General features: G+C 37.3%; 1 protein-coding gene across 3 annotated transcripts in view; it reads left to right on the forward strand.

Annotated features, from left to right (window-relative positions):
- The window catches only part of PPP3CA (protein phosphatase 3 catalytic subunit alpha), a 298,715-nt gene that overhangs the window by 244,186 nt on the left and 33,823 nt on the right, over window positions 1-20,706 (forward strand). For all 3 annotated transcript variants that reach the window (XM_022582432.2, XM_089912447.1, XM_089912446.1), the window contains 2 exons: window positions 913-1,007; window positions 19,108-19,233. In XM_022582432.2, the coding sequence (XP_022438140.1) occupies window positions 913-1,007; window positions 19,108-19,233 (221 nt within the window). The remainder of the gene's footprint in view (window positions 1-912; window positions 1,008-19,107; window positions 19,234-20,706) is intronic.

Consider the following 20,706-nt stretch of genomic DNA (forward strand, 5'->3'; position numbering starts at 1 on the left):
AAATTAGGCATGATTAGTCTGCCAGAAATAACTGACGCAGAAGAACCAAAGAATGACAAAATTTTGTTTTGCGCTTTAGGAATTTTTCTAAACTAATATTCCTGAAATCTGTCACATAGAAGTCGTGAGATACGTTTTCACCTTGATGGAAAAGAACCAAATCTCCTGCATTTTTTGATTTGAGGACTAGAGTCCTATTTTTGTCTCAGTGAAAGAAAAGTAACTGGATTGTTAATTTATTTCCAAACATCTTGCAGAGGTTTCATTACTGATTGATTAAATATTTCCCTGCTGAGACAATAATCCTTGACCTATAGACACCAGAAGAGATTGGTAATAAATAAAATTCTAAAATAGAAACAATTTCAGCTCGTAAAACCCATAGATTTAACCAGACATTCTTTGAAAAGCAAATCACTTGGTCTAGGCAAAATGGATTTAAATAACCATGACAAAATATTGTTACAAATAGAATAATCAGCCTGGTTATTAGTGGTAAAGTTTTGTATATCGCACTGCTTATTTAATCTATTTATGTTAAAAATATTGGCAAACTTCTGAAAAACATGGTAGGTACAGGTATCTGTGTACAAAAAGCAGCCTTTGTCCTCTCTATTCAACATGGAAATGAATTCTGATTTTTCACTGAAATCCACTCTCTCCCAGGTCTGCTAAACTTAGAAAAGACCTATTTTGAAATTGTACATATGACTGTGCGTCTCCATTGTCACCCTCAAAATGAATTGATGTCTGTGTATAACAGACTTCAGAGAGAAAATTTTTAGTGCCTCCATAATCGAATTCTCTTTGAATAGTAAAACTTAGCTTTAATTTTCTATTTCTAAATGTCTATTTTGATATCATCTTTTTTCCATACTTAGCCTTGTTTTGACTTGTATTTATTGTTTTTAGGTACCGCATGTACAGGAAAAGCCAAACAACAGGCTTCCCTTCTCTCATTACAATTTTTTCAGCACCAAATTACTTAGATGTATACAATAACAAAGGTGAGTGTTTTCAAATCCCTCTTGGAGTTTTGTATAGTATGTGTAATAACTAAGTTCTCTTTTGGTCTGGTTTTAATTAAGCATTTCTAGTCATTCTTTTTCCCTTACTTTTTCATTTATTGTTTGATGCAGATTTTGTGATTATCTTCAAGGTTCCAGATTCAGTTGGTCAGAGGTGGGAGCCCAGGCACTGTTATTTTTTAATTGTTCTCTAGGAGATTCTAATGTAAAGTAGGGTTGACAGCTACTGCTATGATAGATATAGGCTTTAAAAGAAAGAATAATTGAGAGAAATCCAAAATCATGCTTCTTAAGAAGGATGGGGATTTAAATAAGAATAGTGTGACTGCACATGTAAAGGATTGTGAAAAATAAGCAGAAAGAAGCTATAGCTTGAAATTCAAATTCAGATTTCATCTGTTGAGCACCTACCACGAGTCAGACCTTGTGATAGGTATGTATTCATTTATTTTTTAAAAATTGAATTAAACTTTAAAATAAATATCATTTGCCTCCCAGAGTGAGTCTCTATGGTAACTGCCTTGCCCAAGGTCACTCAGTTAGGTAGTGATGAACTGGCATCAAACCAACATCATCTGGTCCAGCATCCTGTACTTTCTTTCTGCAACGCTGTACCTGTGGCCCAAAAGAGACCAGGAAAGGAGAGGGCATTATTTACTGACTAGAGAAGAGAGGGGGAGTGGGGGCCACATTGTTTTCTTTCATAAAGGTAATCTCTTTATGAAAGGAAATGATGTGAGGTGTTAGAGGTGTGGCAGAATGAATGAGAAAGTGTGAAACAGTCATTAACCCTCCTTGGCATTGGTCTGGATAGTATATATGCAGCATTTCTGAGTGTGGCTTTCTGAGATTAAGAGAAATGAAACAGAAAGAAACCAATCAAATAATACATGTGAGGCCAAATACAGGCCAGGAGAGGCAGGAAAAGGCAGCCTTATCTCTGCGCCAGTCTGAAAACTCCTGGAATTGGGAGCCTTTCCCATGCCTCTGCGAGTTGTGAGAGGCAGCTTCCTGTCCTAGGCTGGTGTCCAGGATGCCTTCCCAGGCACCTGCTTGCTGTCCTCCATCCTTATGAATAGGTTGTTACCTTCGTTTCAAGCCTGCATTCCACTTTCCCCTTGGGAAGTGGGTCTCTCCCTTTGCCTGTACCCTGATCTCCTGCTTCGCACTTTCCCACCTCCTGCTGAGGCCTGGATACTGAGGCCCGTACCTTCTGGATCTGTCAGGGATCCTGCTCCAAAGGGCAAACCACATGTCACACTTCCCAATCTCTCCCTCTCCCCAGAGGAATCTGCGCTGTCCTACAGATACAGTTTCTGACTGTCCAACCCCTGTCCCCATGGCTCAGAGAGTGACCCCTGCTGGCTGGAGTTTGCTCTAGCTGCACAGTCTGTTTCGTTGCCATTTTGACTCTGGGGGACCCTCCCCTGTGGCCTTGGGGCATGGTTGTCAGTAGGCACAAAGAGTTTCTGCCACAACCACGGATGGCAGCATGTGAGGGATAGTTGTCCCCCTTTTCTTATTGCCTAGTTCCTAGAAAAGAACCTGCCCTTGGTTCTCTGTGGCAAGAAGCATGCAAAATCAAGTAAAACATGTTCTCTGCATATCAAGTGCTTATCAACTAGTTGACAGAGCAAGACATCCGGATGATTTCATGAAAATGTAAGACGGTGTCATTAAGTAAAACCAAGAGAGTCAAACACTAAGTACATTCAACAAGGGGTGATTTTTCTAGAATGGTCAGAGAAGGTCTTATTTCAGATAAAATATGATCTGGACATGGAAGAATCATTAACGTTTGATTAGAAAGAGGAAAAAATTAAGGAAAGGCCAGTGTCTTTGCAACTTTTTTATTTTTAAGCAGCAAAGACTTTTTTTTTTCATCTCCAAACAAAATCTCAATCTTGAAGCCTCTTGTGTAAAATCAATAAGAAGTAGTTCCCTTTGGTTGGATAAGGCTTCTCCATCTTGTCCGCAAAATTCCCCTTGGTACCTACAAGAAATGCAAGAACTCAGTAGGTTGTTTTGCATGTCCCACTGTGATCCTGTTATTTACCAAAAGTATATAATTTATGAACACTTATGTTTTTGTTGTTTTATGGCATTAAACTTTTTTTCTGTTACACCTAGTGAAAGCAGTGCCCAAATGAATAATTTTCTTGACAGAGACTGATTACTAAGTAGCATGTACTATACTTACAAGTTTTTTAAAAATTAAAAAAAAACCCTCAAAACAGGAAAAAAAAAAAAACAGAAAGAGAAAGAGAAAATTGAGATTTTAACTCCATGAAAACAGGTCTAGCCTTTTTCCATCCATCACAATGCTAGGCAATGCAGTTTTGCTTGAAACCAATAGAGATTTCTTGAATAAGATGTGCGTTGCTTCTTTGTCTGTGGTTCTGATTTAACAAGGCAGGAACTTAAAAAGCAATAGACATCAGTGCATTGCTATATTTGAGGTTCTGTGCTTCTTTCACTCTGCCTTTAGGGCAGATCACAATCTCTCGGGGAGGGGATAGAAGCATTTCATTTTGGGAACCTTTTCATAAAAGAAAAAAATTCTCCTGAGAGAAGAAGATAAACTGATAGGAAGAAGAAAGATATATTCTTCAGTTTGAGCACAATTTCAAAAGACTTTTGTGTAAAATCTCTGAAGCACTTTCAAGCTATTACACTAGCACTGTGTACAGTATGTGGGACTGGGAGTTCACTGCTGAAGGGAGGATGACTGTATTAGAATAAAATAAATGTTAACGAGAACTTTAAAAGCCAGTGCAATAAAACTGGGTTGCAAGCACCTTCAAAACACAATCAGTGGAAAGAAACAGCCATGAAGAACCTCTGAGTTAACCATTTGATTCTTAGAAAACAGATGACCATCAAGGCCTCTGGAATTATAACCTAGTAGTTAGAGTGTGATTTGATTTTTAAAATTCCTGTGAATTAAGGAAGCAGTAATAGCTCTCTGGCAAAATGAAAGAAAAAGAAAAAAAATAGGTTTATTCTGCCATCTTTTTTTTTAATTGAAGTATATTTGATTTACAATGTTGTGTTAGTTTTAGGTGTACAGCAAAGTGATTCAGTTATACATATACATATGTATTCTTTTTCAGATTCTTTTCCCTTATAGGTTATTAGAAAATATAAAATAATTATTATAAATTATTATAAAATATTGGTTAGAGTTCCCTGTGCTATACAGTAGGTCCTTGTTGCTTATCTATTATATATATATAGTAGTGTGTATCTGTTAATCCCAAACTCCTAATTTATCCCTCCCCCCCTTCCCCCTTTAGTAACCATAAGTTTGTTTTCTACGTCTGTGAGTCTAGTCTGCCGTCTTAAAACCGATAATAGTCATATGATCAGCTTCATGTTTAAATGTCCAACCATTCGGATTAGTAGTTCATACTTGCCTGCAATTAAAAGCAGCTTTCAGAACGCAGTGAGGACTGTACATGTCCCATCCCCTATGTCAATCCCCATCTACTATGTTAATCCATTCAGTTCTTATCCTTTCCAGTCTGCATTAACAGACAAACAACTTGCCCATCTTCCTGCTTCGGTTTCCTCACTCTGACAAATCCTGCTTACTCCTGCAAGATGCCAGGGCCAAAGATGTAGCTCTGAATCCCAGCTCTGCCGTGAGACAACGAACTCATCTAAAATTATTGGCATACAGTGACATCTCTGTAAAATGAGAAAAAAAAATTTTTGTGTAAATAATAGATGAAATTACTTTGAAACAAAACGTTGTGCACTATTAAGATATTATCATCATTGAATATTTTATATTGCTCGAATTATGCCATGTGTCTGTGTGGGGCTTCCCAGAAGCTGGCAGAATACTCTTCCTCTTCAGCTTCATAGTTATAATTTTACTTTATGGGTCAGTCTACCTTCGTGACCGATCTCTCTGCTTCTCTCTGTATGAACCCTTTACTTTAGCCAAAGTGTTCTGCTCATCGCGCTGAACAACTTTTGGCTTTCCTTTTCGCCACATCTTTGCCCACCCACTTCTTTTCATCTATATCTAGAATACTTGTCTTGCTCTTCTCTGCCCATGTAAATGGACTACACCCCCTCCAGTCTGTCTGTTGGTAGTTCTTCTCTTAACGCCTGTAATACCAATCATTTACCCTTCACCTGCAATACCAATCATTTGCCCTCGTACTTAGCATTTACTTTTGTTTCTAGTTAGCTTTTCCGTGCATTCCTATAACTTCCCAATCAGATAATAGTTTGAATCAGGGGCTTTTTGATACACATTGTAAAGCCAAGTAGCATGCCTTTTACATGGTAGGCAGCCAATACGTGCATTGATCAAAGCATTTTCTTTCTGGGAATTAATAGCAAGACAGTGCCCAAAAGTATCCTATCCGTGTTGACCCTCAGAGTTTTATCTGTCTTTAAATTACTGCTGTAACCAGTGTTGATTTCCCAGTTGGAGTTAAACATTTGCAGAGTACTTAGCACCTTTGAATTGTTTTTCTCCTGTGAAGCTGTAGCCCAAGGGAAAAGCGATTTCACAATTACCCAGATACACCAAACAGAAGAAAAATGCAGTAATGACACGTTGCTACTGCTGCTGCTGCTTCTTCTTCAAAATAATTTTCCATCTGTGAAAGTGACTTCAACCTCATCCACTCACCAACGTAACAAACCTTTATTGAGAACTTACTGTATACCAAGTACCATGTGAGGTGCTAAGGATATAAAATAAACAAGACAGACATGGTCTTTTTTCTAGTGGGGTTTATAATCTAGTAGTGTGATAGGCGTTAAAGAATTTCACCAATAATTTAAATATATTTGCAAAATCCTACAAAGAAAAGAACAGTATGAAAGGAGAATGGAAATAAGCTGGTGGCAACAAAAAAAGCTTAACTGAGAAAGTGACATGTAAGCTCTCTTAGAGTGAAATCTCTCAGTGCTGAAAAACACAATGGCAGATGTGAGCTCTGCTTTAAACAATTCGGTTTGGCCGAAAACTATAATAAACCTCTTTTTAAAAGTGTTTTAAACCTTGATGTAAACAGTTAAGTCCTTTGTCTCTCTAATGATTATAACTGTGCTTCAAAAAAATCTATAAAGTAAATTGTAGTAGGTTTCCATGTGGTGCCAGTTCTCCATAGTTCAGATGAGTTGTCAAATGGATAGGTGAGAGGCTAGATGGATGGATGTATGCTACAGATGTAGAGAAATATAAATATGTATACCAGGGGTGTACAACTCAGTTCTAAGAAAATCTACTGACAGTAAAATTAAGTAATTAAGTAAAAGGTATTAAATGAAATGTATTTTGGAGTTGAGAGGAAAATCTAAATGACAACCAAACTAATACAGTGATCAAGACCAAAGATTAAAATGACAACCAGGAAAGAAATCAATTCAATGTTAAAGTAAGTGAAGGAAGAGAAGTTGAAAATCAGGTTTCAAGGATGGACAGGAAAAGCATTGTTTACAAGAATTTTGAGATTTTTTTTTTTGCAAAAGTCTATGCTTTTGATAGAAAAAAACATATTATGATGTTTTGGACTTTTAAACTAGACAACTTGATAGATTTACTTATAAAAAGCATTTTAATCTTACCAAAACTTGCAATTACAACATCCTCAAATATTTCCCAATCAAAAAGTAGACAGGGCCTTCAGGAAGATACCATTTATAAATTAAAAGATAATGTCTGACTTGGCAGGAAAATACTATCATAAGGGAGGATTGAATTGTTAATATAGTGAACCCAGGTAGGAATCTGATTGGCAGTCGTGATGTGAGCTCCAGGAGCAAATGCAGTATATCTGAAGCCAACTGGCCTTGAAGCCCCACCTTCCAGCAGGAGCTCTCAGCGCTCAGTGACACACCATTGACACAGCATGGTGTTGCCAGGCCTTACAATCTCATTCCCTGCCGCACCGCAGTCCTTTCACACTGGGAGCTTGTTTCACCATTCAGGAATAACTTCCACAAACTTAGAGATAACTGGAACCTGCCAGGTTCAGGAGCCAAATAGAACCAGCTAGATTCCACCTTTGTCCTGTGTGGAGGAGGGAAAGGGGCAGGGGGAGTCTCTGGAAGGGAGTAGTATCAGTGCCCAGGCAACCCTGAGTAGCACCTCTGCCTCTTTCTCTACAGCATGTGTAAAAGTTTACTTCCCTGCGAAGACACCCACGTTTTATAACAAGGGGCCATTTCTGTAGAGTCTGAGGCCTGTCTTCAGCATGGGCATCACCTTTATCATTAACATATCCCTTTTTAAAGCATTTTTGGGGTATCTGCAACCATAGCCATAAATATGATCACTAGTTGCTTTACAAATTGGATAAAGTTAATCTAGAGACTTTGCCCAATGGCAGAGTTTTCCCAACCCTTACTTTATTCCTCTATCGTCTCAAATCTAAAGGTCTTCTTAATTGCTCTTGAGCAGCTGTTTGGCCAGTTCACTTATTTCAATATAGAAAATGTAGATACTTAATCTTTCACTTCAGATTGTATTTACATTTAGATAAACTATAAAAATACCATCTATGGACTGAATGTTTGTGTTCCTCCTCCCCCCAAATTCATTATGTTGAGACTCTAACCCCCGATGTGATGTATTTCGAGGTGCCACCTTTGGGAAATAATTACTGTTAGATTAGGTCATGGCTGGGGCACTGTGATGGGATTAATTATAAAGATAGGAGGAAACAGAGGATCTCTCTCTGCATGCACCAAGGAAGGCTACGTGAGGACAAGACCAGCCAGAGGGCCCTCACCAAGAACCTGACCCTGCTGGCACTCTGATCTGGACTTCCAGCCTCCAGAACCGTGAGAAATAAATGTTTGTTGTTTAAGTCAAAAAAAAAAGAAAGAAAGAAAGAAAATGTAAATACATATTCATGGTGTAGCATTTTGTTATTTGATATTTGCTAACAAATGCTAAAGCAAAAGCAAACAATAAGTAAGATACACCCCCATGAAAAAATAGTCATTTCTTTATTTATTTGATAAACATTTTTATTTTTTAGCCCAATGAGTATTGGTAGAATTACACACACCAGGAAGATAATTTCTTAATAATGGTTATTAAACCTAGGACAATCTACCAAGAAGTAGTATGGAATATAAGAATCTATGAAGAAGAAAAAAAAAAAAGAATCTATGAAGGAGTAAAGCAGAAACCATGAACAAAACTCTTAGTATTAACTCCTTTTATTATCAGTATGAGATGGTAAAAAAGAAATTTAGGTAGACTTTTAAAGGTAAAGAGAACTTGAAGTTAGAAGGTTTTGATTGGTTTTCAGAGAAATCACCTCTCTGAGATAAATGGATAAAGTTAACTGCAGAGAGGTTTCAGTAGAATGTCCCCTTTACGCTGCCTTTTATAACTAGGATTCTTCAATATGTGCAATTCATCAGTGGTTGTGATTTCCTATACCTATAACAATAATAATAACTAACATTTATTGAGCATTTACCATTGCCAGACAGTGCTCTACATTTCCATTCCATGAATAAATGCATTTAATCTTTCAAGCACTCTATGAACTACATTATAATCTTGATTTTACTGATGAAAAACCGGGACACAGAGGAGTTACATACTTTCCCCAAAGTTCATGCAAGCTGGTCAGGGAATGGCACTGAGATTGAAGCTCAGCAGTCTGACTCCAGGGCCCACGGGTTACCCTCCTTTTGTGCTCTTGTGCATCAGCTTTGTTATGTGAAAGCTTTCAGGGCAGCGTTTGCACTGATCCCCTATTCAACTCAGGGGTTCATTGTGTTTAGGTGACTAGTTTTCAATAAGAAAGGAAAAGCTTTTGAAATGAAGAGTCATTTGTTATCACTTTTAAATTACATGAGTGTTTTACATCCAAATACATACATTATTAAAAGATTAGAGTATCTTTTGTACTAGCCTGAAATAAATGTCTCCCTTGAAAAGATATCCCCCAAAGCACTTATGCTTTTGCTTTTGTTTATTCAGCTCTGCTGTGAAAGTGTCATTGCTGGAGGCCGCCTTCTAAATAGATTAGTTTTACTCCAGTAATCACCTTGCTTACATTTAAACATTTAATTAATGGGACAGAAGGTGAAATAGAAAATAGAAAACCTATCAAGATTGAATATTTAGGGATTACTTTCCCTATATATTTTAATTGAATTAAGCTACGTATAATCTATGTATCTTTACTCTTAACAAATGGCCTTGATTTCTTTTACATCTTTATTGGAGTATAATTGCTTTACAATGGTGTGTTAGTTTCTGCTTTATGACAAAGTGAATCAGTTATACATATACATATGTTCCCATATCTCTTCCCTCTTGTGCCTCCCTCTCTCACACCCTCGCTATCCCACCCCTCCAGGCGGTCACAAAGCACCGAGCTGATCTCCCTGTGCTATGCGGCTGCTTCCCACTAGCTATCTACCTTACGTTTGGTAGTATATATATGTCCATGCCCCTCTCTCGCTTTGTCACAGCTTGATTTCTTAACCATCACCACTACAGGATTTTAAATTTCAGCAGTTAAGTAATTGTGGAGCTTCAACAAAGTAAGTACTCTATGGCAGTGGGTGCGATAATCCTCGCTTTTCACAAAGCTCTGTCCATAAAATCAGATCTCAGTGTTCTGTGAACCCTTCCTTGGGGATGAAGACAGGACCTCTAGCAACCTGAGTCCTCCATCCAGATTCCTTGTCAGTGCTCTTCTGCTGCCCCTTGGACGGGACCATTTAAGGCTTACATCTTGTGTTACATTCCATTTTCTGACAGATGGTTAGAGGATTCTTACCCTGGACTGAAACCAACTTCTCTAGAAATCTAATTGTCAATAAGGCATTTAACAGGAGGAAAAACAAGAAATATATATTTATTTGTGTGTGTGTGTGTGTGTGTGTGTGTATATATGTATGTGTATATATATATATATATACACACACATAACATATATGAAACGTTAAAGATGTGAATCAGTGGATTATCCCTTGCTATTCATTATCTAGAGGTTCTAGACCTGCAAGACACTCAGTGACATTACTTCCACAAAAAGAAGTAGATATCAAGTGTATAGGCTTATATTAACTCAGTGCCAAGGATATCTTGGAGATAGCAACCTAGAACCATTGCAAGCTGCAGCTTAAGGCTTGATACCAAGTACAAGGTGAAAGCGCATACAGACACTGAAACAGATACAGATATAGGCACTACTTTTCAAAGTACTTCCCACCGAGGTACACTTACCCTTGTTATGCATTTGGAGCTGATAAGTATCAGCTGTATTGAATGAGAGCCAGTGTTTCCTATGTCCATGCCACCTCCCCCAGTAGCTTAAAGCTTCAGGTAAATCTTTCTCATTTAGCCTAGGGTTGATTAAGCCTTATTTTAACATTATAATTGTATAGATTAGAACTTAAAGGAACGTACCAGCTCAAACTGATAAGGAACTCAAAACTGCCGATGACTCCTTCTTGTTGACTTAGCAAAAAATATTTAACGGTAGAAATTCAAATTCTCTATGTGAAATTGTAATGTTAGAAATGATTCACAGTGTTTGACTGGACTTGGGCTAATCCCAAGGATCAATTTTTGGCCCAAATTCTCTGGATCCTAGTATGTCGATGTGACACATTAAGTGGGAATTGTAAAACGGCACAACTATTAAAAATAGATAGCCACTCTTTCCTCAAGGAATTTGAAACTGAGTCATGATAGTTTACATTTTTCAGGTGCCAAAATTTTATCTGATTGTATATATTATAAATATTAATCCCATATATTATTTTATTTGATCTTCATATTTTGAAGATGACCTAATTATTCCTATTTTACAAGTTTGAAAGGTATGACTCAAATAAGGAGAAATGTTTGCCAAAGCTCACAGTTACTGTGTGACAGAGACAATATTATTTCCACTCTTATCTATTTTAGAATCTTACAATTTTAAAACAGAGTTTAGCCTCTGAAGTGACATATTACCTTTTTCCCAAATTCTTTCAAGCACCCTTCAGACTTCTGTTCATATGTGGTTAGTTACATTTTTAGTGTCCTGACAAGTTACATGTTTTATGTTTTTTAATTTTTCTTTATTTTCTCTTTTTTTTTTTGCCTGCCTGCCTTCTTTCTTTCCTTCCTCTCTTTCTCCATCTTGTCTTTCTTTTCTCTATTTCCTTTCATTAGATCTTTTCTTCAGCCAACACTGTTGAGCATCAACCATGTGCCAGGTATGGTACAAAGCACAATAAAAGAAAAAAAGAAGAGAGATCTATGCCTTCCTCATTCCTTCTATCATCTGCCTTCCACTTACTTTACTCAAAATTCTGTATTTGAATAATACCTGATTCAGAATTTACTAATGCAGTATTAAGAAGGGAAACACATAACACACACCCATGCATACATACACGCACACACACACACACACACACACACATAACCATAAGATTGGCTCAGATAATAGATATATCTAGTACAGTCACCTTCCTTCATGTAAGATAATATCATCCACATTTATGTAGGAGACTTGTGACAAAGTTAAAGAAGGTGTTGTAGGTGCCATGAAAGAGGCATGTACAAGGTAAGAGGAGGAACAAGGGTTAGATGTGGGCGTAAAAGGATTATATACAGAAACACGTGAAACACATACACGTGTATTTCAATAAGTACAAAATCATTAGCTCATACCTTCAAGAAAATTATATATAACTACTGTTTGTATCCAGTAATACTAAGATATTTCAGGTTGGTTGAAATTCAGTCATTATGTAGAAGTTACTGAGCATGTGCCTATGAAATACACTCTGATAAGTAGTGAATTGAGCAATTTAAACATTAAATTTCTCAAGAAACCCATACTGAAAAATATCATTATGACAGAATTACCTGAAAATTACCTATAAATTGAAGACTTGAAATCCGTCTTCATAAATGCCTTGAACACTTACTTTGAGCCTAACCTTATGAGCCATAGAGTAAAAGTGAGTTACAAGTGTAGCCCTTGCTCACCAAATACAGTAACCCTCATGAATTGGTAAATTTCCTTTGAACTAGGTCATGCCCTTTACCTAGGTCACTAATAATAAAAAAAAGGAATCTTCTTAAAACAGAATCCATCAGGCAAGTATAGGACATTGAGAAGAAAAAAAAAGGAAACAGGAGTGAGAAGTCAAATTTCTAAATGGAAGGAATCGTAGAGATTGTGTTTATAGATGCTATAACATGTACTACAATAACTATGCATATATGTGAATGTACATATATATCTTCTCAAGTTTTTAAACAAAACTTGTACCCTCCCCAAAGTAATCTTTATGGGAACATATAGATTTTTAAAAATCTGTAGCATCTCTCCCAGAGAGAAGACCCTTTCCTGCAGCATACCAACATAATCTTAAAATTCTGCCAAAGGACATTATGAGTACATAGTCCTACCTCAAGAATTTTATCCATCAAACTATCATGTCTCCTTCTATGATGGTAGGACTTTGCCAAAAGAACACACTGATGCTACGTTTTCTACCAGGGTATCTGAGGGTGGAAGAATTGAAAGGAAAAAACATCCTGGGCCTATTATGCTTTTTTTTTTTTTTTGCGCTTTTTCTGGATGGCTTCCAGGGATTCTGAAGTGCCTTCATTTGCTTTCCTCTCATCTTTGTTTCTTTTCTGTCCCTCTGTCCCATCTTTTGAAGTGGGGAGTGGATTGTCAATTAGAGTTGAGATAAAAACGTTAGCAGAAGGGTGAAAAGAATAAAATTTATCATTTCCCTTCTTTTGAGCTCTTCTCTCCTCTCTCTTAGAACTGCCCTAGTAGTGTTGAGAGCGTCTGAGGTATGTAGGGAACATTACAGTTACTAATCTGAAGGCTTTCAGAAAAAGAGCTCTGTGTTCCTCTTAAAATCGACTTGGAATGTGTTGAACCCATGGTTCGGTGAGCTCGTCAATGCATCTTGCTAGCAATATTTTGATAACTTCTCTTAAACTGGAAGCTCTCTTTGACCTTTCTGTTTTTGTCATGTACTGCCCTGTCATCAGCTTCCCTGATGATGGCAGTTGTAAAGAAGATGCTGTGAAATGTTATCAAGTTTTTGTGAACTATTGGTTTTTGTGTCTCATCAAAATTTTAAATTTTAAAAAGTAGGAGAGACCCCTTTAATTTACAGATTTGGATATGGCCTAGCAATTTATGCATGGTTTGATAGATGGAGGATTGAATTAAGATCTAGATTCTCTTCCTCGGGCTTCACTATATTCAGATGGCCTTGTGGTATCATTAGAAATAATAGAGGTCCAGTGTCCCTTCCCTATTTCCTAGTAGGAGCAGTCTCTTTATCACTGACTTTTATATCTTTTACATAAGCATGATGGGACCAATTAATTGCATAATTTTGCAACCATAATTTTGACATCAGAGAAAGAACTGGCAGTCAGGTCTCCAGATTCATGGGGATTAATATTCTTTCTATTATACCAAATTTCTTCTGGCTATCCTTCACCCCTGTGTGTGCAACAAAAGAGCATTTGTTTCTGTGCTGTCTGGTCTGCTCTGAACAATGGTTCATAACCTAAGGCCCGTATATGTGTCATAATCCCTCTCCGGGCCTCTGATACAATTGGTAAAGGACATGAGGTCATGTGTATTGCCAGCGGAATAGAGGAGTTCCTTGATGGTAGACTTTGTTCTTTTTTCCTCTCTCTATTTCTCAGACAAGGTCTCAGGAGGTGGTCTCGAGTGATTCTTGAAGTACAACCATTTGTATTATTTATATGCACTGGAGATAAACATCTTTCAAGTACTTCAGAGGAGAGCACCCTGTTAGGGCTCAGTTGAGTTCTGTAATTCCAGTGGCAGTCAGAGGAAGGTGGCAGGGGTGGAAGATGAAACGTTAACTGTGAATTTCGTGACGGAGTATTTGGGACTGTTCTGGTTTAATGTTTTTCATGTATTTTTGCAACATATATATTTATTATGCAAAAAATCAAAATTCATACGTTATTAATGTAAGATTATTTGAGAAGTATATTTGCATGAGTATTTTATGTGGCTGAAGAAAAAAGAATATATATTATTGCACTTGCATTTTTAAATGAAAGCTATTTATTTATTTTAACATGTTTATTGGAGTATAATTGCTTTACAATGGTGTGTTACTTTCTGCTTTATAACAAAGTGAATCAGCTATACACATACACGTGTCCCCATATCTCTTCCCTCTTGCGTCTCCCTCCCTCCCACCCTTCCTATCCTACCCCTCCAGGCAGTCACAGAGCACGGAGCTGATCTCCCTGTGCTATGCGACTGCTTCCCACTAGCTATCTATTTTACGTTTGGTCGTGTGTATATGTCCATGCCACTCTCTCACTTCGTCCCAGCTTGCCCTTCCCCCTCCCCATATCCTCAAGTCCATTCTCTAGTAGGTCTGTGTCTTTATTCCCATCTTGCCCCTAGGTTCTTCATGACCATTTTTTTTTTTAGATTCCATATATATGTGTTAGCATACGGTATTTGTTTTTCTCTTTCTGACTTACTTCACTCTGTGTGACAGACTCTAGGTCCATGCACCTCACTACAAATAGCACAATTTCGTTTCTTTTTATGGCTGAGTAATATTCCATTGTATATATGTGCCACATCTTCTTTATCCATTCATCTGTTGATGGACACTTAGGTTGCTTCCATCTCCGGGCTATTCTAAATAGAGCTGCAATGAACACTGTGGTACATGGCTCTTTTTGAATTATGGTTTTTTCAGGGTATATGCCCAGTAGTGGGATTGCTGGGTCGTATGGTAGTTCTATTTTTAGTTTTTTAAGGAACATCCATACCGTTCTCCATAGTGGCTGTATCAATTTACATTCCCACCAACAGTGCAAGAGGGTTCCCTTTTCTACACACCCTCTCCAGCATTTACTGTTTGTAGATTTTTTGAGGATGGCCATTCTGACTGGTGTGAGATGATATCTCATTGTAGTTTTGATTTGCATTTCTCTAATGATTAATGATGTTGAGCATTCTTTCATGTGTTTGTTGGCAGTCTGTATATCTTCTTTGGAGAAATGTCTATTTAGGTCTTCGGCCCATTTTTGGATTGGGTTGTTTCTTTTTTTGATATTGAGCTGCATGAGCTGCTTATAAATTTTAGAGATTAATCCTTTGTCAGTTGCTTCATTTGCAAATATTTTCTCCCATTCTGAGGGTTGTCTTTTCATCTTGTTTATGGTTTCCTTTGCTGTGCAAAAGCTTTGAAGTTTCATTAGGTCCCATTTGTTTATTTTTGTTTTTATAGAAAAATAAGAATAAAGTTCTATTAATAGCCTCTTAGAATTACTGAGAATATTCGTCAGTCTTTGTGTTAATGATGAGATCCTTGCTGCAGACGTTTGTGAACATCATTTGGGCCTGGAAGAGGTCGTATAAGTTATCTGGATAAACCCATCTAGTGAGGTGAGGTAATTTAGACATAGAGACATTAAGTGACCATGTGTCTTATAATTCATGACAGAATCCATCTCTCGGTCTGGGCGCCTGGCCTTCCAGTCCAGTGCTCCTTTTTTTTAAAAAAGAATAAATGTGGAAGGAGAAGGGTGAGAATATTGTGGAATACTGGAAAGTTGAGGCACTTCAGATTCAAACCCAAACTGAAGTTTGCTGCTTCTCACGTGTGCCCTTGGGCAAATAACCTCTCTGCTTATTTTGAAAATGCAAGTAAGAATCACTTTTGAGAGAGATTGCAAAGATTTGTGATTATAGAAGACCAAATATAGTGCCTGGTATAGAGCAGATGTGTAGAAAATGTAGCTGCTGTTAACTGGTATTATTTCTGTTGTTAATAAACAAAAATAAAATCTGTAAACAGTATCTGCTTTATCAGTAGGCACGCAGATAAATTAGGTTGAGCCAATGTTGAATGAATAAATGCTTTGTCTCACCAGCTACAAAACAGAGCTTCTGCTTTATCTATTGTGGATAAGCCTTATCCACACTTGTGAATGTGCATCCTATTTCACTTTTCTCAAACATGTATTTTGGCAAAAAGCTAAAACCTCTTTAATTATGAATACCATATTCAAAGTTAAATTAGTATAACAGCTGGGAATAGAATTCATACATTTATAATTTAGGAGAGAGAGAGGGAATGGTGGAAAGGGAATGGATTTGGTGTCAGTAGAAGCTGAGTTTGAATAGGAGTGATATCTTCCAGTTAGTTCCTGGTTGCATGATCCTAAGAAAGTCACTTCATTTCTTGACCTCAAATCCTTAGTTTATAACATGAGGGCAGTCACATCTGTTTCTCAGATTTGTAGTAAGGATTAAGTGACATATTATAGAAAGCCTCTCTCTTTCATCTGGGGTACTGTCAGTTATAACACTTACTTTCCTTCTTCCTACTGTACCAACCTAACACTAATAAAAAGTGGGGGAGTGGACTTAGAGGAGAAATTACTCTTCAAAAAGATGACTTAGAAACTTAAGAGATCCTTTTGAAGATGGGAGGATCCATTTCTGCTAATAATATGCAGTATTCAAAAATGGTAAAGACCTTTTCCATGAAGCCGGTGCTTAGGGAGTAGTTAGCAAAAGCGGGAAGTACTTCACCTTTCCCATCTGGCAGATCCCAAGTATTGGTATTGTAATTTGCCATGAGTTTTTCATTTTGCATGTTTCTGATACTATGTGAATGTATCCTTAGGCCAAATGACATATCGCATAAATGATAGGATAATGCAAAGAAGAACAGGTTTACAGAATTGTATGCGGGATTCAGCATTCCATGGGAAGAAGACAGTTAACTCCCTCCATATCAGTGTGGATTGCATTATCTGCAATTCCTGTCCCCAAACCATCTGTGATTCTGTTCCCTGGAACTGGGTTGGTCAGCCTGAAATATGGTTCAAAGGAAAAAACCTCACTGTTCTCAAGTATGATTTTTGTTAACTTCAAGCTGCTGAAAACATCCACTTTATTATTCAGCTTCAATATGATGTATGTAGTATGCAAATCACAGAAAACTATACATTCTTCCCATGCTCTGCACTGATCAACCCCACCAAGATTCTGTTAGTTCTGAGCCACACTTTAACAGTAGCATTGCTGCTGTGGAATACATCCAGAATAGGATAAGCAAGATGGGGGAAAGGCTCTAGAAGCGGTCTCATGTGAGGAAGTGTCAAAGGCATTAGGAAGAATTTTCTTGAAAAAGATTATAGGGAAAATACCAAGATGTATCCTTAGCTTCTGAGCATCTGTGCTAAGAAGGTGGTATATGGAACATAAAGATAGAGAGCCTGCTGTATGGTACTTGTCCTTACAGCCGTAGGGAGACGTTGGATATATACATATACACTTAGAATAGCTGTGATCAAAATTGAATAATAAATGCAAATAGAGCTGTAAGTCAAGGGCTTTTGGAATTCAGAGGAGAGACATCCACCAGAGGAAATCAGAAACGATTTCACAGAGGGGATAGTGTTTGGGCTGGGCACCGAAGGATGGGAAGAATTTGGAAATTCAGAGGCTTCTGAGAAAACATTCCAGGTGGAAGGAAAACGCAGAGTTATGAAAGCAACGTTATGTTAAAGATATCGATAAGTAGTTGAATAAGATATTAGTGCAGACATTCATGCAAAGCTCAAATCCAGTAAACTCCCAGGAGCTTTTCAAAAATATATATATTTTTAAGGGATATCTTTATGCATAGCAATCACATGCTATAACATCTTCCACATACAAAAGTCAGTCCAAAAATTAAAAAGTCATGAGATGATTAATTTTTCTATATTTTAAACCGCCAAACAAAACCAAGAAGAACTCATTTGACAGCATCTAGGATCTGTTCAATAGTTTCTGCTAATATAATGCTAATCATGCTATGGTAGGATAATAACAGTAAAATCTTGCCAAAACTCAGCAAGGTACAGTGTGAGAGTATTGTTCTTAATGTTTAAAGGACTGTCATTTAGAAACAGAAGTATACTTGATCTGTATTTTTCCAGAAGGCAGAACTAGGATCAGTAAGTAGTAAAGAAGGTTTAAATTCCCCCTGAGACTTTCCTACAACTTAAAATCGTCTATCCGTAGAGGAGATGACCCTATTAAAACAGGTAGCTTTTGCTTCATTGAAAGTATTCACGGACACCTGCTCACCCTGTGTCCCGATTGCTATAGGTGAGGTTCTGAACCTGGTTAGAAGCGAGACTAGCTATGCTCTTAACATCTCTGCAAGCGTAACATCCCATGTGAGTGTGTGTCCAACCTACAGATACCAAGCAAAGCAGAGTGAAGCAGGCAGATTGTTTTTCCCATTTTTGAGGATGGTGCATCCTTTTCAGAAGTCAAGGGTGGAGTCAACATCGGCATATTATTTAAGGCAGGATTCAGTCCAAACATTTTACTTTATTAAGTCAGGAGTGCAGTCTAATTTAAACTATTTTGTACAACTGTTGTGAGTTGTACTGGAAAAAAGTGTGCTTTAAAAACAATAGATATAAATTCTGTTCAAATATTTAAGGATATTATTAAGTTATATCACACTAACTTAGCTATGCCACTTTTATTCGTGTCACCAGGTATTAAATAAGACTAAAATGGGGGGCTTCCCTGGTGGCGCAGTGGTTGAGAGTCCGCCTCCCGATGCAGGGGACACGGATTCGTGCCCCGGTCTGGGAAGATCCCACATGCCGCGGAGCGGCTGGGCCCGTGAGCCATGGCCGCTGAGCCAGCGCGTCCGGAGCCTGTGCTCCGCAACGGGAGAGGCCACAACAGTGAGAGGCCCACGAAAAAAAAAAAAAGACTAAAATGTTCTTGGCTGCAAAAGGAGCTTGATCCAATTCCTGACATTTGATTAACTATCTTATATAAATATTTGCCAAACTATAATGCCATTTCATGTATAGTATTTATACATTGTGCAGTTAGATACTACACTGATTGAAGTTTAAATCCATAACTAAATAAACATTCATGACCAATGAAGCTGTTTGCCTTGATGTTTTGGAACTTAAGTCAAATATATAGTTGAATTTTCTTGATCAACTCAAGCCATGTGTAGAAGCAGAAATATGTGCTTGTGAATCTAACGTCCTTCTTTTTGTTTTCTTCAGCTGCAGTATTGAAGTATGAGAACAATGTCATGAATATCAGGCAATTCAACTGTTCTCCTCATCCATACTGGCTTCCAAATTTCATGGATGTTTTCACTTGGTCCCTGCCGTTTGTTGGGGAAAAAGGTATGTTGTGGAATCCTGAGATGTTCTTAATGAAATGGTGTGGGAAGGAAGGAGAGGTAATGCGGCCTTTTTTACCATGAAACAGTCAGAAAGAGAAACACTTCGGCCTAACCAGTAAAACTCACAAGCTTCACCGTAGGAGCAGTGATTTGAAAGTATGTCACTGTATATGCTGTTAACAACATGCAATGAGTGGAATTAAGGGGAAATAAAAGAAGTGAGGAATATTAGGATAATTTATGTAACCTCATTAGAATAATCCAACCCTTTAAAAAATAACAGATTCATAGTTTTGATTGGCTTCAAGCTATAATGGCTACCTTCTTTTCTTACCCCTTCACATTATAATTCAAAAGTATAATTTTATTTTATAGACTACTGGTCGAATTAAAAGTTTGCGATAACCATGCTTTCCTCACATTTCTGATGTTAATAATAATCATTGTACGAAAGTGATTAATGGCTACAGTATTTTGAAACACAACATGTACAATAACAAAAAAACAGTTCATTTTAAATATGGTGGCCATTAGTATAAGGTGAGACAAATTTACATTTAAAAAGTTGTTTATTAGCATGCCCCAGGTTTACAGAAGAATTGGCCTTATCCTTCTTTCCTTCCTTCTCCCTTTATTTGGTTTTTATATTTTGACCTAAACCTCAGCAAAAATTTGGAGGAAAGGCCTGCAGCCACTGAACCTGAGTTTTCAGTTCAGGAGGTTTAATGGTGATAATCTGGATCATTCCTCATGCAACATCTTGAGCATCACAGAGAAGGTGAACGTGCATTGTAATAAACATAAGAGCTTGCACGTGTTTCAGAAAAATGATGTCTTATGGGGGGATTTTAGAGAAAAGCTGTACATTCTTCTGAAACATTTGTTTGTTTATATTAATACATATGTGTAATATATTAATATGTGTAGTATTTATTTTCCTACAGTCAATGTGTTTTTTCTTTAAATATTCTATAAACAATTAAACCTGAGAATCTATGAATTGTCAGCAAAGAAGTCTTCCCTTTCAACACCAAAATAAGTCAAAAGTAAATTTTAATACTTTCTGATAAATGTTCCCAGTACTACTCCATGTCACCACTTCCTTGCACGCATCAGATCACAACATGGACACAGAAGCACTGAGAATCCTGACAACTACCCTTGAACACCCTTCATTTTGGTTGTTTCCATTAATTATTCAGATTTTGAACATCTGTTATAAAAGAATGTATTAATATATTCGTGTACATAATTTACGTTTTTTTCTCTTTTTTTTTAACTTTATATTTTATACTGGAGTATAGCCTATTAAAAATGTTGTGATAGTTCAGGTACACAGCGAAGGGACTCAGCCACACATGTGCATGTATCCATTCTCCCCCAAACTCCCCTCCCATCCAGGCTGCCACATAACATTGAGGCAGAGTTCTCTGTGCTATACAGTAGGTCCTTGTTGGTTATCCATTTTAAATGT

This window comes from Delphinapterus leucas, chromosome 5 (assembly GCF_059928025.1).
Source record: "Delphinapterus leucas isolate spDelLeu-1000000601 "Yukka" chromosome 5, BTC_Dleu_Yukka2, whole genome shotgun sequence".
NCBI classification, from domain to species: Eukaryota; Metazoa; Chordata; class Mammalia; order Artiodactyla; family Monodontidae; genus Delphinapterus; species Delphinapterus leucas.